We start from the raw sequence: 22,754 nt of genomic DNA, 5'->3' as shown, positions 1-22,754 counted from the left end.
GTTACCAGACCCGGCAGAAAAAGGTTAAAGACCTGGCCGAGGAACTGGAGGAGACCTGTGGTGCAGTGCAATTGGGAAGATGGCGGAGGAGGAAGGGTTGTCACAAGTTGGAAAACCCCAGATGGAGCAGTTGATGCTGTTTATGAGAGAAGGACCGATGAAGAGAGTTGAGAAGTGGCACAGGTGTCGTATGTCCGGGAAATGGAAAAGGTGATGTCCGATCACAGTGATCGGGTGGTGGCGTTGGAGGCGGACATGGGGTTTCTGGGGGACCTTTGCAAGTTGTTATGGGCAAAGGTAGAGCAGCAGGAGAGCCAAATGGCTTCCTTCTGCGCTGTAGGATTCTATGAAATTACTAACAGAAGCTATTCTAGATCTTAGTTCCCACTTTCTTGAAAATGGGAATGCCAGGGAAAATGCATCATGCCGCATGAGTCAAGAAAAACAGAAATAATTTCTGTGAGAACAAGAAAACAGAATGAAATGAAATGAAAATTGCTTATTGTCACAAGTAGGCTTCAATGAAGTTACTGTGAAAAGCCCCTAGTTGCCATATTCCGGCACCTGTTCGGGAAGGCTGGTACGGGAATGAAAGCCCAAATAACAATCACTTGAGTTAGTCAAAATAACATGATGAGAAGTTTCACATAATCAATTGCTCATTTATATATGCCCTCTATCATAAGAACATAAGAACTAGGAGCAGGAGTAGGCCATCTGGCCCCTCGAGCCTGCTCCACCATTCAATGAGATCATGGCTGATCTTTTGTGGACTCAGCTCCACTTTCCAGCCCGAACACCATAACCCTTAATCCCTTTATTCTTCAAAAAACTATCTATCTTTATCTTAAAAACATTTAATGAAGGAGCCTCTACTGCTTCACTGGGCAAGGAATTCCATAGATTCACAACCCTTTGGGTGAAGAAGTTCCTCCTAAACTCAGTCCTAAATCTACTTCCCCTAATTTTGAGGCTATGCCCCCTAGTTCTGCTTTCACCCGCCAGTGGAAACAACCTGCCCACATCTATTCCCTTCATAATCTTATATGTTTCTATAAGATCCCCCCTCATCCTTCTAAATTCCAACGAGTACAGTCCCAGTCTACTCAACGTCTCCTCATAATCCAACCCCTTCAGCTCTGGGATTTACCTAGTGAATCTCCTCTGCACACCCTCCAGTGCCAGTACGTCCTTTCTCAAGTAAGGAGACCAAAACTGAACACAATACTCCAGGTGTGGCCTCACTTACACCTTATTCAATTGCAGCATAACCTCCCTAGTCTTAAACTCCATCCATCTAGCAATGAAGGACAAAATTCCATTTGCCTTCTTAATCACCTGTTGCACCTGAAAACCAACTTTCTGCGACTCATGCACTAGCACACCCAGGTCTCTCTGCACAGCAGCATGTTTTAATATTTTATCATTTAAATAATAATCCCTTTTGCTGTTATTCCTACCAAAATGGATAACCTCACATTTGTCAACATTGTATTCCATCTGCCAGACCCTAGCCCATTCACTTAGCCTATCCAAATCCCTCTGCAGACTTCCAGTAACCTCTGCACTTTTTGCTTATCTTAGTGTCGTCTGCAAACTTGGACACATTGCCCTTGGTCCCCAACTCCAAATCATCTATGTAAATTGTGAACAGTTGTGGGCCCAACACTGATCCCTGAGGGACACCACTAGCTACTGATTGCCAACCAGAGAAACACCCATTAATCCCCACTCTTTGCTTTCTATTAATTAACCAATCCTCTATCCATGCTACTACTTTCCCCTTAATGCCATGCATCTTTATCTTATGCAACAACCTCTTGTGTGGCACCTTGTCAAAGGCTTTCTGGAAATCCAGATATACCACATCCATTGGCTCCCCGTTATCTACCGCACTGTTAATGTCCTCAAAAAATTCCACTAAATTAGTTAGGCATGACCTGCCCTTTATGAACCCATGCTGCGTCTGTCCAATGGGACAATTTCCATCCAGATGCCTCGCTATTTCTTCCTTGATGATAGATTCAAACAGATATCAAACAGAATCTAGAACATTTGTGGTAGAACATTGTGTATTTTTCCTAATTGGTTTTTGCATAATGTCTAACCATGTCAATCTGAAGGTAAAAAAAATCATTATGAAATAAATTGGTAAGTATGCAAAACTGGATTTCAGAACTAATTTCAGAAGAGAAAACTCAATGGGCTGGATTCTGCGTGGTCGGGATTCTCCGTTGCGCCGGCAGCCCGGGGATTTCCCGACGGCGTGGGGCTGCCCACAATGGGAAACCCCATTGGCCGGCTGGCAAGGCGGAGAATCCCGGGGGAGCGCCGGACCAGATGCGGGACAAAGAATCCCACCCACTGTTTCTTTCAAAAGGAAATTACATGGACTCTTGGGGGAAATAAAGTTGCATGATTATAGGGGTAGAGCGGGAAACAAGTCTGACTGGACTGCTCTATTCAGAACTCGCATGGACCAGAGGGCCAAATGGCCTCATGCTTCATAATCATACTATTATGTTACCATTTTTAATGTGCCAAACAACATCTTTGGATCAAAGTAGTGAGGACAAGACTACCTAAAAATGTTTGAATTCCAAGTAAGAATATAAAATAGTTAATCATGACTCAGAAGGTTCATTCTATTTTTGGTACAAGTTTACCTGTTTTGTTTACTGAATGCACCTTAAAGTTGGATTCCCTGACATGTGGGCTATATGGAGGCTCAATCAGATGTCCCGTTTGAGGGTATGAGAGTGATGTAAGCAAGTGTCCCTTTCCTGCAGCTTTCATTATCTTCTGGATCTGAAAAAGAAAAGTAAGCAAATATACATGTTTAAATATTTCTACTCTGCTTGGGCAGCATGGTGGTGCAGTGGTTAGCACTGCTGCCTCACAGCACCGAGGATCCAGGTTTGATCCAGGCCCTGGGTCACTGTCTATGTGGATTTTGCACATTCTCCTCCTGCCTGCATGGGTCTCACCCCCACAAACCCAAAGATGTGCAGGGTAGGTGGATTGGCCACATTAAATTGCCCTTAATTGAAAAAGAAAATAAATATTTCTGCTCAATCCCTCAATCACAGTCACAAATTGATCGATCTTGAAATTAAACATAGTAAGCAAGTACCTCAATGGCTGATTCAGGTGCAGGCCAATTCTGATCATCCTGCCCAGAGATAAGCATCATGGGACATTGAACTTTATCAACCTGCCAAATAAACATATTAGTTTATGAAAAGGGGAACTAACAACAGGAGTCATTTTTTATGGAGCATGAATTTTTAATCACAAGTTTGTGCAACAAATGTGTAGTTTCAACAGAAAAACATTAATATTCGAAGAAATAAAATGCCATATGCAATTGGGAGCCATAAGTGAAAATTGTGCTCTGTTCCCATCTTTAGATTTCAGGTTTTTATAGACTGGTAGCTGATTTACAGGTTTAAAACCAATCAGGCAATTCAGATGTGGGGTCTTGAAGAGAAACATTCTTTGTTAAACTCCTGGCAACCAGCTGGTGAATGAAGTGACCAGAAAACAATCTTTACTCAAGTTTTAGATACAGTCACAAAATGAGTCATTATAAATGTATAACTCCGAACTCTACAAACTACCCACGGCCAATTTGTCTCTTTATTTGTGTACAAGTAATTGTCTAATAATGAATGTGCAATTATACAATTAACATGCTGTATTTTAAAAATAGCTTTAATACGAATCGTGTGCAACAGTTGCATTTCCACAAACCACAAGCAGTTTTCCTATCTTTCCATCCTGACATTTTCCATAAGCAGACCAAGGGTGCGCTATAACGGCCTTGTCGTGCCCGACTTGGTGTCAGGACGAGGCCGTTGAATCTCACGAGAGGATTTACGACGCTCAAAATAACTTGCCAGATTTAACGGAGGCTAGTGCGACGTCGCGATCTGGGTTTTGCCCTCACTGGGGGTGATCCAGATCAGCATATTTAAAGTGAGCCATTCGACTCATTTAAATATGTGTTTGCGGGATTCTCCCAGCATCCGGGACATAACGGCCGTGCCTGGGAGACCTCGCCAGGGCGCCGTTTAGTACTGGTTTCCACAAACGTAGACCAGTCGCAAAAGCACCTGAGGGGGGGTCACCCAGGCCATTAGAGCCCCTCAGGTGGTCCGGGAAAGGGCAGGGTGGCACACTGGCACTCCCTCCAGCACTCGGACCCCCTGGCAGTGCCAACCTGGCGCTGCCAGGGTAGCACCGTCAGGCTGGCAGGGGCACTGCCAGTTTGGCTGTGCCAGGGATCAGGACTGGGGGGCTTTACTAGCTGACGGAGGGCGAGGGTGTTCCCGGGGGCCTACCCCGAGGTTGTGGGAGAGGAGGGGGCTCGAAAATGAAGGGGTAGGGGGAGATCGTGGCAGCCAGACTAAAACTAACAGAAAATGACTCTAAGTGCGGCCTCGACAGAGAGAAACTCCTCGAGGACAAAACAAACCCAGCAAAGTGCTGTTAAATAGCAAGCTGTTTCTTAGCACTACAGCCACAGAGAAACACCCCGCTAAACGCGCCCAAAACTGGAAATAGACTTTTTCTAGTTAAATTGCACCCCATGTCTCATATTGATGAAAATCTACACCATACATTCTGTCATACATGTTCAAACAAGCGTGATTTAACAATAAACTCCAAAACCACCGTATATTGCCTGCAGAGAAATCATAGATCATAGAATTTACAGTGCAGAAGGAGGCCATTGGGGCCATCGAGTCTGCATCAGCCCTTGGAAAGAGCACTCTACCTAAGCCAAACATCTACCCTATCCCCATAACCCAGTAACCCCTACCTAACCTTTTTTTTTTTGACACTAAAGGCAATTTAGCATGGTCAATCCAACTAACCTGCACATCTTTGGACTGTGGGAGGAAACCGGAGCACCCGGAGGAAATCCACGCAGACACAGGGAGAAAGTGCAAACTCCGCACAGGCAGTGACCCAAGCCGGGAATCGAACCTGGGACCCTGGAGCTGTGAAGCAACTGTGCTAACCACTGTGCTACTGTGCCCCATATAGTGAAAATACTGCTACTACTTGCATTTATACAGCACATTAACATAATAAAAAATCCCAAGGAGTGTTATAAAGCAGAATTTCACAAGAGTCACATCAGGAGATAGTACAGAACACAGACAAAGAAAATCTTGATCAAAGAAAGGATGTTAAATAAGGATGGAAATGTAGATGGTTAAAGAGATTTAAGGAGAGAATTCCAAACTTAGGGCCCAGGAAGCTGAAGACATAGCCATCAATTGTGGAGTAATTAAAGTTGGGAAGAGTTCAGACTTAGCGATGTGGGCAGGAGGAAATTAAAAATAGGGAGTGGCAAGGCCTTGGAATTTTAAAACCAGGATGGCAAGAATTTTAAAACCAGGATGAGAATTTAAAAGTTAAATTCAAAACTAAACCGGAAGCCATTGTAGATGGCGCAAACAGGACATTGCGTGAATTAGGATAGGAGCAGAGTTTTGGACGACCTCCAGTTAACACAGGATGGAAGATGGGAGGCCAGACAGGAGTACAATGGAATAGTCAAATAATAATAATAATCGCTTATTGTCACAAGTAGGCTTCAATGAAGTTACTGTGAAAAGCCCCTCGTCGCCACATTCCGGCGCCTATTCGGGGAGGCCGCGCTGCTGGCCTTGTTCTGCTTTACAAGCCAATTGTTTAGCCCATTATGCTAAACCAGCCCCTGTCCTAGAGGTAATAAGGCACGGATGAAGATTTCACCAGCAGATAAGCTGAGACAGAATGGAGTCAACACTGTAATTTTATTTCAGAGTCAAATATGGTTTTGGATAGAAACAGTTCATCAGTTTGAACTTCTAGCCTCTGACCCCAAACATCAACATCTTAGAAATCACTACTGACCAGTGATTTTACTAGGTCAGGCATATTAATATTGTGGCTACAAGAGGTCAGGGGTTGGAAAATCCCTCCCAATTTCTCTCCTCTATTACTGGCACAAAAGTGTGTACCATATTGGGAGATGGTGCTATAATGTTACTGGACTAGCAATCCAGAGGCCCAGGCTAACGCTCTGGGGTCACAGCTTCAAATCCCAACATGTCAGCTGATGGAATTTGAATTTAATTAACCAATATGAAATATAAAGCTAGTCTCAGTAATGGTGACCATAGAACCATCATCGATTGTAGTAAAAAGCCATCTGTTTCATTATGTCCTTTCTGAAGGAAATCTGCCATCCTTATTCCGTTTGGCTACATGTGACTCCAGAAACACAGCAATGTGCTTGACTCTTAACTGTCCTCCGGAATTTCGTAGCAAGCCACTCAGTTTAAAGGCAATTAGGGATTGGCAACAAATGTTGGCTTTGCCAACAATGCCCACATCCATGAAAAAATACATACAAGATGTACTGCAGTAACTTGCTCCTTCCTTCACAGATGTAAAATAATCAAAAGGACCAGAGAGAAGATGAGAATTTATTTTACGTAGTGAAGTTACTGTGGTATTCACTGTCTGAAGGGCGGCACGTTAGCACAGTTGCTTCACAGCTCCAGGGTCTCAAGTTCAATTCCCGGCCTGGGTCACTGTCTGCACGTTCTCCTCATGTCTGCGTGGGTTTCCTCCGGGTGCTCCAGTTTCCTCCCACAGTCCAAATATGTGCAGGTTAGGTGGATTGGCCATGTTAAATTGCCCTTAGTGTCCAAAAAGGTTAGGTGGGGTTACTGGGTCACAGGGTTAGGGTGGAGGGGTGGGCTTAGGTAGGCTCTTTCCAAGGACCAGTGCAGACTCGATGGGCCGAATGGCCTCCTTCTGCACTGTAAATTCTATGATTCTACACCTTCTAAATCCTCTACCACCTAGATGAACAAGGGCAGCAGGTGTATGGGAACACTACAACCTGCAGGTTTCCCTTGGAACTTTTATTGCCATTCCTTCACAGGTCAAAATCCTAGAACTCCCTAACAGCATTACAGGTGTACGTCCACCACATGAACCGCAGAGGTTAAAATGTAATTAGGGATGAGCAATAAATGCTGGCCTTGCTAACAACATTCACATCCAAACCTCAATTACAACAAAATGTACTTCCAGTACTTTATCTTTTCATGACATTACTAACGAGCTATATTAATTGTTTAAAATAAAGGAACCCCATAATTCTTGTAACTCCTCACAGCAAGTTTCTGGAAACAATCGATTCAAACAACTGAGTAGTGAGAAGGTAAGTGGCTGACCTGAAATTATTTTTAAAATTTGTGCTTATTTGAAGGTCCAGGGTATGACATAGTCAGTATTCCATGAACCACTTGCTGCCTTGATTTTTTTTAATTAAAAAAAAAAATGTTTATTCAAATTTTTGCAACAAATTTTTTTAACAAACCCTACAAAACAAAAAGAAGAACACAAACACCACAATCAAAAATAATAAACTACTTATACATTGGGTTTCTCCCGCATAAATTAACCCCCCCATATGACATTCAAAAGTACCCTTGGGGAACCCCCCCCCCCACCCGCCCAAATACCCCCCCGAAAGAGACACCCCCCCACGCCCCCCCTTGGTTGCTGCTGCTGCTGACCTCCTCCTAGTGCTCTGCGAGATAGTCTAGGAACGGTTGCCACCGCCTGAAGAACCCCTGCACAGACCCTCTCAAGGCAAACTTTATCCTCTCCAGCTTAATGAACCCTGCCATGTCATTTATCCAGGCTTCCACACTGGGGGGCTTCGCGTCTTTCCATAATAGCAAGATCCTCCGCTGGGCTACCAGGGACACAAAGGCCAGAATACCGGCCTCTTTCGCCTCCTGCACTCCCGGCTCGTCCGCCACCCCAAATAATGCCAACCCCCAACTCGGCTTGACCTGGACTTTCACCCCTTGGACATAGTCCTCGTGAAACCCCTCCAGAACCCATCCAGTGCCGGGCACGACCAGAACATGTGGACATGATTCACCGGGCTTCCCGACCACCTCCCACACCTGTCCTCCATCCCAAAGAACCTACTCAACCTCGCCCCCGTCATATGCGCTCTGTGAGTAACCTTAAATTGTATTAGGCTGAGTCTGGCGCAAGAGGAAGAGGAGTTAACCCTACTCAGGGCATCAGCCCACAGACCCTCATCAATCTCCTCCCCAAGCACCTCCTCCCACTTGCCCTTTAGCTCCTCTACCGAAACCTCCTCCTCTTCTTTCATCTCTTGATAGATCGCCGAAACCTTGCCTTCTCCGACCCATACACCCAAAATCACCCTGTCCTGAATCCTCTGTGCCGGGAGCAACGGGAATTCCCTCACCTGCCGCCTCACAAAGGCCCTCACTTGCATATACCTGAACGCATTTCCCGGGGGTAACCCAAACTTCTCCTCCAGCGCCCCTAGGCTCGCAAACGTCCCATCTATAAACAGGTCCCCCATTCTTCTGATCCCTGCCCGATGCCAGCTCCGAAACCACCCATCCATCCTTCCTGGGACGAACCGATGGTTCTCCCGAATCGGCGACCAAACCGAGGCTCCCATCTCGCCCCTATGCCGTCTCCACTGCCCCCAGATCTTCAACGTTGCCGCCACCACCGGACTCGTGGTGTACCTTGTCGGCGAGAGCGGCAGCGGTGCCGTCACCAGCGCCCTCAGGCTCGTGCCCCTGCAGGACGCCATCTCCAACCTCTTCCACGCCGCCCCCTCTCCCTCTATTACCCACTTACGGATCATCGCCACGTTGGCTGCCCAATAGTAGCCGCACAAATTCGGCAGCGCCAGCCCTCTTGTCCCTGCTACGCTCCAGAAACACCCTCCTTACTCTCGGGGTCTTATTTGCCCACACAAAACCCATGATGCTCCTACCTACCCGTTTAAAAAAGGCCTTGGTAATCACAATGGGAAGGCACTGGAACACAAAGAGAAACCTCGGGAGGACCATCATTTTAACCGACTGTATCCGGCCCGCGAGCGAGAGTGGCAACACATCCCACCTTTTGAAATCCTCCTCCATCGGCTGCACCAACCGCGTCAAATTGAGCTTGTGCAGGGCCCCCCAGCTCCCAGCCACCTGGATCCCCAAGTACCCAAAGTTCCTTTCCGCCCTCTTCGATGGTAGGTCGTCTATCCCCCTTCCCTGGTCCCTTGGATGCACCACAAAGAGCTCACTTTTCCCTACGTTGAGCTTATAGCCCGAGAAGTCCCCAAACTCCCTTAGGATCCGCATGACCTCCACCATCCCCTCCACTGGATCTGCCACATACAGCAATAGGTTGTCCGCATCAAGCGACACCCGATGTTCCTCTCCCCCTCGGACCAACCCCCTCCATTTCCTGGACTCCCTTACTGCCATGGCCAAGGGCTCAATTGCCAATGCAAACAACAAGGGGGACAGGGGGCACCCCTGCCTCGTCCCTCGGTACAGCCGAAAGTGCTCCGACCTCCGCCGATTCGTAGCCACACTCGCCACCGGGGCTCTATATAGGAGCCTGACCCAACTGATAAACCCCTCCCCGAACCCAAACCTCCGCAACACTTCCCAAAGATACTCCCACTCCACCCGTTCGAAGGCTTTCTCCGCGTCCATAGCTGCCACTATCTCCGCCTCTCCCTCCACCGATGGCATCATAATCACGTTCAGGACCCTCCGCACATTAGTGTTTAGCTGCCTGCCCTTTACAAATCCCGTCTGGTCCTCATGAATCACCCCAGGCACACAGTCCTCAATTCTCGTAGCCAGCACTTTTGCCGGCAACTTAGCATCCACATTGAGGAGCGAGATTGGTCTATATGACCCACATTGCAGTGGGTCCTTCTCCCGCTTCAGAATCAGCGAGATCAGCGCCCCGGACATTGTCGGGGGCAGGGTCCCCCTCTCCCTTGCCTCATTGAAAGTCCTCACTAACAACGGGCCTAGCAGGTCCACATATTTCCTATAAAACTCGACCGGGAACCCATCTGGCCACGGGGCCTTCCCCTCCTGCATGTTCCCCAATCCTTTAACCAGCTCCTCCAACCCAATTGGCACCCCTAAACCAGCCACCTCCTGCTCCTCCACCCTTGGGAACCTCAGTTGATCCAAAAATCGTTGCATCCCCTCTTCCCCCGCTGGGGGCTCAGATCTGTACAGCTCCTCATAGAAGTCCTTAAATACCTCATTTACTCTCACCGCATTCCGCACCGTATTCCCCCTGCTATCCTTAACTCCACCTATCTCCCTCGCTGCCACCCTCTTACGGAGCTGGTGTGCCAGCATCCGGCTCGCCTTCTCCCCATACTCGTGCGTCGCCCCCTGTGCTTTCCTCCACTGTGCCTCTGCTTTCCCTGTGGTCAACAGGTCAAACTCCGTCTGGAGGCTTCGCCGCTCCCTAAGTAGTCCCTCCGCGGGGGCCTCTGCATATCTCCAAATCCACTGCTATGCGGTTGACTCTGAAATGCTTTCAGAGATGGGCAGTAAATGCTGGCCCAGTCACATCCCATGAATGAATTTTTAAAAAGCTCTAAAAACCAATTAGCTTGGTTCTAACAGTTTCAACTATCCAGAATATTAATTCACAAAACGAATGATGCCATAAATAGATAAGAGCCTATATTTTGAACAAACATATAGACTGAAACAATGACAATGCATTGAAGATAGTTCACATTTGATACAGTAATAAGCATAACTGCAGTGCAGTCACATGAATTAGTCATTGAAAACTAACTTTGCCACACAACAAACACTTACATAGAATAGACAATCCAGAGTACAGTCATTTTTAATATTTAAAAAAATTTATGTCATACAAATTATAGAGAGAGTAATATTTTTTACTGCAGTCTACTCTGCAATTTCTGATGAATTCGATGTCTTTAATTATTCCTACATGGAGCAGAATCTTTTACCTGAACCATAAACTTTTGATCATCTGGGAATGGGAAGATAATATTTCTCCATATCATAGCACCATCTTCCGTCATTATAATTTTGTCTGAATGTCTAGTTGGAGAAGCAAAAAAAGAAAAATCAATGAATAAGTAACAGTTTTTGGTTAAATCCAATCCTTTTATTTAAGTGTATTGGAAATTTGCAGAGCCTATCAATCTCACTAGAGTGGAGGGCACATTTACAGAGGTTTTTTTATCAAAACCATTAAATTCTTATGCAGATGTCAAAACCACTCACTTTTGTGAACATACGCAATAGGGGGAAAAGTAGGCTATTCGGCCCCACAAGCCTGCGCCACCATTCGATAAGATCTTGGTTAAACTGTTCATGTTTCAAGTTCTACATTCTCATCTACCCCCAATAACCTTTACATTCCCTTGCCTAACATGAATCTATCTACCTCAGCCTTAAAAATATTCAATGTTCTGTCACCAAGACCTTCTTAAGCAGAGTTGCAAAGTCGCACAACCCTCAGAACAAATGTCTCCTAATCTCAGTCCTAAAAGGGTGAACGGGCCCATTAGTTCTGGACTTACCCACAAGAGAAAACAACCTTTCTACATCCACCTTGCCAAGAGCATGATGTACCACATGCAGTGGTACATCATGAAGTAGCTGCCATCCAGACAGATCTAGTGTTTCTGTTTGGAAAGGGTGGTTCCTATAAATTTTGGAGATGCAGACGCAGAGTTGGGGACTACATGTGGGCGTATCAGAAACTATCCATGTCGAGTGTGCGGTGGCCCTGGCACACACACAGCCTCCTGTGCCTGACTGGGCTCTATGTCCTGTCCACCCTGGCCTTCCTCAGCATCCTCCTCGTCAGATGAGGCCTGCAGTTCCTCCTTCTCCTCCAGCATGTCACCCTCCTGCTGCGCAATTCTGATGAGTACGCAGCAGGCCACCACGATGTTGGAGACCCTCCTGGGGCTATACTGGAGGATCCCACCGCATCTTGAGGGCGCCGATGCATCACTCAATGAAGCTCCTGGTCACTGCCAAGGCGTCGTTATAGCGGTTCTCAGCGTCAGTCTGGGGCCTCCGGACAGGTGTCATCAGCTAAGACTGCTGCGGGAGCCCCCGTCACCCTAGAGCCAATGCCTCACCCGAATGTGCACTTTGAAGGTGCGCCAGGATGAAAGCGCCGTGCACACTGCCTGGATACCGGGCGCAGATGCGCACAATGTGCAGCTGGTGGTCACACACAAACCTGCACATTGAGTGAGTGGAAGTTCTTTCTGTTGCTGAAGGACACCCCCTCATGCGCCGGTACTCATAGGAGAATGTGTGTCCCATCTAAGACCCCCCCCCCCCGGACCTGGACATGCCTGTGATGGCTGCGAATCCCGCTATCCAGGCAACCTGATGTGCTTGGTCCACATTGAAGTTGATGTATTCTGCCGCCCGGACATACAGGACATCAGTGACGGCGTGGATGCACCTGTGAACGGACGCCTGCGATATCCCACACAGGTCCCCACTCAATGCCTGGAAGGACCCCATGGCAAAAATGTTCAGGGTGACTGTAACCTTGATGGCCACAGGGAGCGGGTGACCTCCCCCATACCGCCGCGGTGACAGGTGCGCCACCATATGCATAGATGGTGCACGGTCTCCCTGCTCTGCCTTAACCATCGGCGACGCACTCAGTCCAAAAGGTCCGCATGTGAAAGCAGAACTAGGGGACATAGTCCTAAATCTACTTCCCCTTATTTTGAGGCTGAGTTTAGGAGGAACTTCTTCACCCAAAGGATTGTGAATCTATGGAATTCCTTGCCCAGTGAAGCAGTAGAGGCTCCTTCATTAAATGTTTTTAAGATAAAGATAGATAGTTTTTTGAAGAATAAAGGGATTAAGGGTTATGGTGTTTGGGCCGGAAAGTGGAGCTGAGTCTACAAAAAATCAGCCATGATCTCATTGAATGGTGGAGCAGGCTCGAGGGGCCAGATGGCCTACTCCTGCTCCTAGTTCTTATGACAGGCGCTGCCAATATACATGGGGCCAGATGCGTCACTTCCTTCCCACCTCCTCCTCGGTCTGTTGGGCGGCCGCTCTCCAGCCTAACAGCTGGCCTCTGGTCCCTTTCTACAAGGTCCTCCCCGAGCAGCTCTTACTCGTGCAGCCTCAATGTATCCGCAACAGCTACCGTGACCAGGCAAATACCACCCCTTCCTGGATGTACTCCGAGCAGACATGTTAGCATGGTGTGTACTCCCATGCCCATACAGGTCCAACGGGCTACACGGTGGCACTGAAGCCCCTACCCCTTCATGTCTCCACCTTGCACCCTCCCAATTCCATCCCCAACCGTTCCCCCGACACTCTGCCTTCCGCACCGTTTGCCTGGCCCCGTCAGTGTCTGGCACCGGAGAACCTCTAAACCTGCCATCTGCCCCTGTGGCGGAGTATCGGTGGCTGGCACTACCCAGAGCGATATACTTTGCGCTATCTGTCCTGTGCACTCCAGTGCGGCCTTCTGAGAGCGTCCTCCACTGCCAGCAGGGTGGCACCTGTTTGTGCGGTGGGGAGGATGGGCGGACTGAGGAATGTCAGCAGCTGGTGGGCCACTGGCTGTGCTGGGCTAGGCCCAACTCGTTGATGGGTCAGCTAGGGGTGGCCGGGAGGGGCCGGACCCATAAGGTCAGTGGCACTAAGCACATTTACAGGTCACAATTGCAGTCGGCAGAGTGTGCAGCCAAATGGCTGTCTTTCAGGCTGCAGCACTGGCGGTCTGTGTCTGGACACCCCAGGCCCTTGATTCATCTCCTGGTCAACCCCGCTACTCCCCCCGTCCCCTCAGGCAATGACACAACCGTCAGCCCACCATTGAACCTTTGAAAACATGCCTTACCTCCTCTCTCATCCTCAGCAGCCATGGCACCCTATCCCCGTTTTCAAATATGACAAATGAACCGTGACGGTGTCACTTCTGCCTGCCGGAGACAGAGCCTCGCGGAGGATGGGGACTACCGGACTGAGCCCATTAATGATATGTTAATGAGTGCTACCGTACAGTTTGCATGCCCACGCCGGGTGGGGCGTGGAACGCATCCATGCTGCCATCAAGGCACCAGAGCATGGCGCTCCATTGGGCACCGGGCGCTGACTTCGACTCGGCTGACGCCCGATTCTCCAGCCAATCACAATCCGGGTGTCGCTGGCCGGAGAATCGACCCCCATTGCTCATCACCGAGAACATAATAAACACACACACACACACATACAGAGGTGTAAAAGCTTGTTACAGGAGGAGGACAAGCTGCATTACGAGCATTGCACTGACTCACACAAACAAAACGGTCAAGACAGCCCGAATGAGAACACCTGTCATCTGAATCCCAGCTGTTTCTGATATTACTCATGTCAACAAGAGCGGTGTGAAAAAGGAATGGCAACTGCCACTTCACATAAACAACTCAAACTTTCACTGCCTGTAACATGGAAAAACATTTTGCAGGCATTCAGTTTGTTTTTTAAAAAGTCGTATCTGTTTGATAAAGCAGATCTCAAATCAATTCCAATTTGTCATAGAACCAATGTCCGATTCGGTCGTCTCCACGTTTTTTCTTGTTCTAATCTAGTTTGATGACATTTAGAAGTTTTGTTTCTACATTTATCTCTAAATTCTTCAGGTGTGTTTCAAGTGATTGTAACGTTTGTCCAAGTTGATTTAATGTGTCTGCTTGAGCTAGTGTTATGGGCCAGGGTTTAGAGAACTCCAAAGTGTATCATGGAGCTCACCTGACCCACAACTTTTAATAGATTGTGGTATGGGGAGCACACGGCCCACTCTACAGGTGTGGTACAGCAGAAATGGAAAAGTACTTTTTAAAGCAAAACAATGTTTATTCTATGAACTCAAGTTAATGTTTTTTAAAACATGCAGTGAACAGCTTAGCAACCATTAATTCAAATACAACCCCCAAAGACTACAACACTAAGTAATCCTTTAAGCTTTCCTTTTAACAGCCATAAGATTCAAATAAAACTGTTAAACAGAAGCACATCAGGTTAAAGTCACTACTGAGAGCAGTTATTAGTTTTAAATCACCAAAGGGTCGATTTACAGTTTTTAGATTACAGAGAGAGAGAGAGACTAATACCCCTTCTGGCTGTGATTGCAGCTATCTCAGCTCCACCCACTCTCTGACATCACTACAGTAATAAACACCAATTTCTTAAAGGTACTCTCACTTTCGATATCTATATACTCACCCATTTGTAAACACCCATTTCTTAAAGGTACTCTCACATGACACCTCCCCCCAAGAAAAAAAAACCCATCAACTTCAAGATGGTTTCATTTTTCATCTTTTTACTATCCTTTAAGAAATGCACACAGTAAATATACTTTTTGTTTACAAAAAAACAACACACGCAGAAGGAGGACAAGCTGCATTACGAGCATTGCACTGACCCGCACTAATAAAACTGTTATAATAATATAGTCCATTTTTTTCCCCCCTCCAACTGGAATCCTTCTCGATTGACAGTCTCTTTGAACAAGAAAGTCCTTGCACGATCCGTCCATTTCTCTGTGCCTCGGCATTTCTCGTTAAAGTCAGATACTTTAGTTCAATCTGATCACAGAGTCCCTTGTAATTCTCCAACACATGAACATTGGTTATCACAGCTTTCAGGCAGTCAAATGCCTTTTGAAAGTCCGCTGTCCACTGACATTTTTGACGTTTCTTCAGCAAGTCCATCAGTGGAGCAACCACGCTACAAACATTTTTCACAAATGTTCGATCAAATCCATTCATGCCAAGAAATCGCATTATTTCCCTTCGTCTTGAGGATATATCAAACTCCGCAATAACTGTTGGTTTCACATCCTGTGTGACCATTCGGCCCTGTCCGATTGTCTGGTCAAAGAAAGTGACTTGGGCTTTTCCAAATTCACTTTTGGCGAGGTTTATCACCAAATCTGCCTCCTGAAGTCGATCGAATAACTCCATCAGATGTTTTAAATGTTCTTTCCAAGTCTGGCTGAAAATTACCAGATCGTCGATGTATACCGCACAATTGGGTAATCCAGAAACAACTTTGTTAGTTAACTGTTGAAATGAGGCTGGGGCGTTTTTCATGCCAAATGGCATAACTTTGAATTGGTATATTCCATCTGGAGTCACAAAAGCTGAAATCTCCTTCGCCCTTTCGGATAAAGGAACTGCCAGTAACCTTTAAATAAATCCAGTTTGGAAATAAAAGCTGATTGTCCCACTTTCTCAATGCAATCCTCCAAACATGGGATAGGATAAGAGTCCGTTCTTGTAACTGCATTAACCTTTCTGTAGTCCACACACAACCATTGGGTACCGTCTGGTTTAGGTACCATCACAATGGGTGATCTCCATTGGCTGCAACTCACTTCAATTATGCCATTTCTAAGCATACTCTCAATCTCTTTGTTAACCTGTGCCAATTTTAAAGGGTTATGTCTATATGGATGTTGTTTGATTGGGACAGCATTTCCCACATCTACATCATGTATAGCCATTTTAGTACTTCCCAATTTATCTCCACAAACTTGCCCATGGATATCAATAACTCTTTCAGGTCAGTCCGTTTTTCCTCTGGAAGGTAACTCAACAATTTATCCCAATTTTTAAGAACATCCCCTTTTTCCAATTTAATTTGAGGTATGTCAAATTCACAGTCATCTGGATTTGGTTCATCACTGAGTTAGAATCATTAAAACCTCCTTTTTCTCACCTTCTCTTTCAAAGTACCTTTTAAGCATATTCACATGACACACTCAGTGAGTCTTCCTTCTATCTGGTGTTTTTACCACATAATTCACCTCACTTAATTTCCTTTCAATCTGATACGGTCCACAAAACCTAGCTTTTAAAGGTTCACCTACCACTGGTAACAACACTAAAACTTTATCTCAACTGCAAAACTACGAACTTTGGATGTCTTGTCCGCGACCCATTTCATCACATTTTGTGCAACTTTTAAATGCTGTCTAGCCTATTCACCTGCTCTATTTAATCGTTCCCTAAAATTTGACACGTAATCCAATAATGTAAGTTCCGATTTCTCACTCACCAATTTTTACTTAATCAATTTAAGTGGTCCTCTTACCCCATGACCAAAAATTTCAAAAGGACTGAATTTGGTTGACTCATTAGGTGCATCCCTAATTGCAAACAGTACGAATGGAATTCCTTTATCCCAATCCTCTGGATAGTCCTGACAATAAGCCCTCAACATTGTCTTTAATGTCTGATGCCACCTTTCTAACGCTCCCTGCGATTCCGGATGGTACGCAGTTGATTTAAATTGTTTTATTCCTAAGATATCCATTACTTCTTTGAATAACCTCGAGGTAAAATTTGATCCTTGATCCGATTGTATTTTTGTGGGTAGTCCATATCGAGTAAAGAATTTAAGTAACTCCTCCACAATCTTTTCAGCTTTAATATTACGTCCTAGAATGGCCTCAGGAAACCTAGTAGACACACCCATTATCGTCAAAAGATATTGATTCCCACTTTTTGTTTCAGGAAGCGGTCCTACGCAATCAATTCGGACCCTTGTAAAAGGTTCCTCAAATGCTGGAATGGGTATTAAGGGCGCTGGTTTTATCACTGCTTGAGGTTTCCCTATCACTTGACATGTGTGACATGATTGACAAAATTTAACTACATCTTTATGTAGTCCAGGCCAATAAAAATGTTTTTGTATTTTAGCTTGAGTTTTCCTTATTCCCAAATGACCTCTCACTGGTACCTCATGTGCAACTCGCAACACAACCTTTCTATACCCTACCGGCAATACTACTTGATGAACTTCTGCCCACTTTTCATCGGCCTGCATATGTAAAGGTCTCCATTTTCTCATCAAGACATTACTTTTATGGTAATAACACTCTGGTATATACTCAGATTCCTCTTCCATGTATGCTTTCTGATATATCCATTTTATTTCTACATCTTTCTGTTGTAACTCCGCCAATTTTCCTGAACTAAAAATATCCGCCTCAACCTCCACCTGTTCTTGTTCTTTTTCAACCATCTGATCAAAAATCGTTTCTGATAATTGCACTTCAACTTCATCTTCACTCTTTGATTTCTCCTCTTGTCTTAAACTCTGACTTTGCGACCTTGTTACCACACAATCCGGAAAAATCCCAGGATATTCGTCCTTCAACCCTTCAGTTGTCTGATTTTCCACTGTGACTGCAGCTATCCAGCTCTGAAAACGAAACTAAAACACACCCTGCAGCAAACAGCATAAAACGAAAGTAAAAAGCAGACAGACAGCCCAGCTTCCACTCTCTGACATCACTGCAGTAATAAACACCCATTTCTTAAAGGTACTCTCACTACAGATATTTATATACACACCCATTTCTTAAAGGTACTCTCACATGACACTAGAGAGAGATCTCCCAGAGTATTCCTACTGCACCCTGACTGTTTTCTATGAAAACCCTGCCCGGGTTTGTGCTCCCTCACCGACGGCTCTGACTCTCCCATTTACTGAGCTTGGCGGTCATGATCTCCTTCTCTGATGGTCTCCTTCTGACTCATGATGGTCTCTTTCTGCTGGTCTCCCAGAGTTGGAGGATAGTCCCCTTGATATCGTCCACTGGGCCACTGTTCTGCATCGGGGCAGAACACATGGGGTCCATGTCCAGGGGATGAAAGTACAGATGAACTGCTTCTGGGAAAACTCTTTGGTTGCAGCTTTGGCCAGGATGAAGGCGAGGGCAAGGAATCCACAGGACATGATTTTCGAAACAGAGCTTTCACCGGGAAGATTGGGGGGGGGGGGGGGGGGGGGGGGGGGGGAAGAGAACCTCTCTTCTTCTGATACCCTTTCTGTCAGATAATAATTTGTATCATTCTCTCCCACTTCTTTCATCAAGTAATTGTTTTCTCTAGAAAACTGAATTGACATTTTAGGCAGGATTTTCCCTGCAGGCGTCTGAATTCTGCCGTTGGAAAACTGCATAAGCAGTTGATGGGCACAGTGAGAATCTTTTGGGAACATGGTGACCCTTAGCACTGCGACCCTTCTGACACCAGTCTGCGACCCACCCGCAGGTCGCAACCCACACATTGAAAATATATAGGAGTTGCATGAGGTTCAGAGGGAATTTGAGGAACCTTTAACAAGTACGTGGTTGAGCATTTGAAATGTCATAACATTCAAGGTTTTGGGCCAAGTGCTGGAAAGTGGGATTAGCATAGATTTAGTGTTGTTTTCTTGGTGCAGACTTGATGGGCCGAAGGGCCTCTTCTGTACAGTATGACTCTAATATACAGTTCTCTCTGCACCATTCTCTGATTTTTTCTTCTTCCTGCCTAACTGAACAACTTCACGTTTTCCCATATTTTTCCCAATCACTCAACCTATTATATCTGTCTGCAAGCTCCTTATGCCCTCTTCACAACATATTTTCCTATCTATCTTTGTGCCGTCTGCACATTTAGCTACCATGCCGTCACTCCCCTCTTCCAAGTCATTGATATAAATTGTAAAACGTGGAGCCCCAGTGTAGACCCTTGCAGGACCCCACTCATCACATCCTGCCATGCAGTAAAAAAGACCCATTTATGCATACTCTTTTGCGCTAGTCAACCTTCTATCAATGCTAATATGTTATCCCCTACACCATGATTGCGGGGATAGGGTGAAGATGTGAGCTTGAGTAGGATGCTCTTTCCAAGGACCGGTGCAGACTTGATGGGCAGAATGGCCTCCTTCTGCACTGTAGATTCTATGATTTGATTTGATTTGATTTATTGTCACATGTATTAGTATACAGTGAAAAGTATTTTTTCTCGCATGCTGTACAAACAATGCATACCGTACATAGGGAAGGAAGGAGAGACTGCAGAATATAATGTTACAGTTATAGCAGTTCTATGATTCTATGAACTTTACCTTTCCACAATAATCTTTGATGTAGCTCCTTATCAAATGCCTTCTGGAAATCCATGTTTACAAGATCCTTTATCCACAGCACATGTTATTTCTTCAAAGAACTCTAATAAATTGGTTAAACATGACATCCCTTTCACAAAACCATGCTGATTCTTCCCGATTACCGAGTTTCTCCAAGTAAACATCTCTAACCTCCCTAACAATCGATTCTAACACTTCACTAATCTTCAATAGTATTAGCCTTACATTAAAGGAATTGCAACCCATGGGAAGGGGAGCAAACTTACATAACAAGCAATAGGAAAATAGATTAACTTACAACTGAAAGTCAGGAAGATCTGTTTTCCCTTGACCCAGGAGGTGATAATGACTTCCACTGATACAAACTAAGCACTTGGGCTAAGGGAAAAAGCAGAACATTCTGAATTGAATGGAACAACTGCAGCAGATACATAAAACATATTTGTGTTCATACTAAAAATGAATCTATGGGAAAGAAATTGGTTACAAATAATATGATCAATCTTCAGCAAATAAATCCATTACAAAGGCCAAAGTATTAATCATATATCACAGAAATGAACTAGTCTGTTGGGAAAGGAATTTAATGCGGTCCTATCAGAAGTTTGTTTTCTTCTGCATGGGGCAAGGCTTATTGAATAAATCCCTACTGCAAAATCAGATAGTATTTCATGGGTTCTCATACTAGTTGGAAATCTATAAGTAAAGAAGTACTCAATGGAAATTAAAAAAAAAAAAATTTTTAAATATATTTTATTCAAGATTTTTGGCCAAACATAACAGTACGTAGTGTTTCTTTTACACAACAATAAAGCAATATAAATAACAGTGGCCAGTTTTAAACAAGTAAATAAATAATATATAAACAAAACCAAACAAAACTGAATGGCAACTGCCTTGTCCAAAATAAATACTCTCCAAAAATACTATCCAACAATCCAATATACAATTACCTATAACAACTACCTATACATATTATACATATACAATAACATCGCTGAGAGTCCGTTCGATTCCTCCCCCCCCCCCCTCCCCCCTCCCCCCTGGGTTGCTGCTGTTGTCTACTTCTTTTCCATTCCCTCTATCTTTCTGTGAGGTAATCGACGAACGGTTGCCACCGCCTGGTGAACCCCTGAGCCGAACCCCTTAACACGAACTTAATCCGTTCTAACTTTATAAACCCTGCCATGTCATTTATCCAGGTCTCCACCCCCGGGGGCTTGGCTTCCTTCCACATCAGCAGTATCCTGCGCCGGGCTACTAGGGACGCAAAGGACAAAACATCAGCCTCTCTCGCCTCCTGCACTCCCGGCTCTTCTGCAACCCCAAATATAGCCAACCCCCAGCTTGGTTCGACCCAGACCCCCACAACCTTCGAAAGCACCTTTGCCAACCCTACCCAGAACCCCTGTAGTGCCGGGCATGACCAGAACATGTGGGTGTGATTCGCTGGGCCTCTCGAGCATCTCGCACACCTATCCTCTACCCCCCAAAATTTACTAAGCCGTGCTCCAGTCATATGCGCCCTGTGAACCACCTTAAATTGTATCAGGCTTAGCCTGGCACACGAGGACGATGAGTTTACCCTACGTAGGGCATCAGCCCACAGCCCCTCCTCAATCTCCTCCCCCAGTTCTTCTTCCCATTTCCCTTTCAGCTCATCTACCATGAACTCCCCCTCATCCCTCATTTCCCTGTATATGTCCGACACCTTACCATCCCCCACCCATGTCTCTGAGATCACTCTATCCTGCACCCCCTGCGTAGGGAGCTGCGGGAATTCCCTCACCTGTTGCCTCGCAAAAACCCTCAAACAATGGAAAATTTATAACTAATATATTACACACAAAAATAGTAAAGATCTCAAAGTCGTGAAGATAACGGAATCTGACAAATTGCAGACTTCCATCAAGCTTCTATTATCTGAGGGATGTAATATTCTTGTCCAAGTATATTTCATGGCTGGTCAACTTACATGAATATTTGGAAGCTCTACTGCCATCATGAGTGCAAGTGTGAATCCAAGTGAGAGTCCCAAAATGGCAATATTGTCGTTTGAAACCTTTGGATGGTTATTCAGGGTGTTGAAGGCCTCCTATGAATCATTAAATACAATGTTTAATGCTCTTTGTGATTTAACAGCAACATCTCTTATGAATTGAACAATAAAAAACACCAAACTTTGTTGCAATGACACTGGATCTTCAGCAGAGCGTACAAACACAGAAATTAGGAGTAGGCCATTCGGCCCTTTCAAGTCTGCTCCACCATTTAATTAAGATCATGGTTGATCTGATTGTGGCCTCAAATCCATACATCTGCCAATCCCAAATCCCAACTCCCTTTTAGTCATAAATTCATCAACGTATGGCTTTAAAATTTTCAATGACCCTGCCCCCACAATTTCCCGGGGAAGAGTTCCAAAGCCTCAAAATCATTTGAAATAAAATATTTTGCATCATTCCCGTGTTAAATGGGAAATCCCTTATTTTTAAACTGTGTCCTCAAGTTGACGTGTCTTCCACAAGGGGAAACAGCCTCACCCTGCCATGTCCCCTCAGGGTTTTATATGTTTCAATAAGATCACCTTTCATTCTTCTAAATTCTAAAGGTTACAGTTCTAGGCTGTCCAACCTATCTTCATAAGATAGTCCGCAGCGAACTTCCTCTGAACTACCTGTAATGCATTTATACCAGGAGCCAACCCCAGGTAGGGGGTGCCCCTCGGTGATGTCAGGAATCACCAAGTGTGTCGGGATGAAGGAGTCATGCACGCTGCCCGGGTATTGGGTGCAGAGCTGCACGATGCGCAGTTGATGGTCACAGACCAGCTGTACATTCAGCTACCGCCTTTGGTTTGTGTAGAGCGGCCTATTATCCGCAGGTGCCCGTAGGACGACATGCATCCTGTCTACTGCC

At 45.5% G+C, this 22,754-nt stretch overlaps 1 protein-coding gene across 4 annotated transcripts in view; it reads right to left on the bottom strand.

Moving 5' to 3' along the window:
• Positions 1-22,754, bottom strand: part of LOC140387887 (peroxisomal succinyl-coenzyme A thioesterase-like) — a 118,760-nt gene that overhangs the window by 2,204 nt on the left and 93,802 nt on the right. For all 4 annotated transcript variants that reach the window (XM_072471174.1, XM_072471177.1, XM_072471176.1 and 1 more), the window contains 5 exons: positions 21,811-21,930; positions 20,134-20,213; positions 10,871-10,964; positions 3,134-3,214; positions 2,667-2,808 (listed from right to left, as the gene is read on the bottom strand). In XM_072471174.1, coding sequence (XP_072327275.1) covers positions 2,667-2,808; positions 3,134-3,214; positions 10,871-10,964; positions 20,134-20,213; positions 21,811-21,930 — 517 coding nt within the window. The remainder of the gene's footprint in view (positions 1-2,666; positions 2,809-3,133; positions 3,215-10,870; positions 10,965-20,133; positions 20,214-21,810; positions 21,931-22,754) is intronic.

Source organism: Scyliorhinus torazame, chromosome 13 (genome assembly GCF_047496885.1).
Source record: "Scyliorhinus torazame isolate Kashiwa2021f chromosome 13, sScyTor2.1, whole genome shotgun sequence".
In the NCBI taxonomy this organism is placed as follows: Eukaryota; Metazoa; Chordata; class Chondrichthyes; order Carcharhiniformes; family Scyliorhinidae; genus Scyliorhinus; species Scyliorhinus torazame.
The sequence above is the reverse complement of the archived record's forward strand: the minus strand, read 5'-3'. Positions and strand labels throughout refer to the sequence as shown.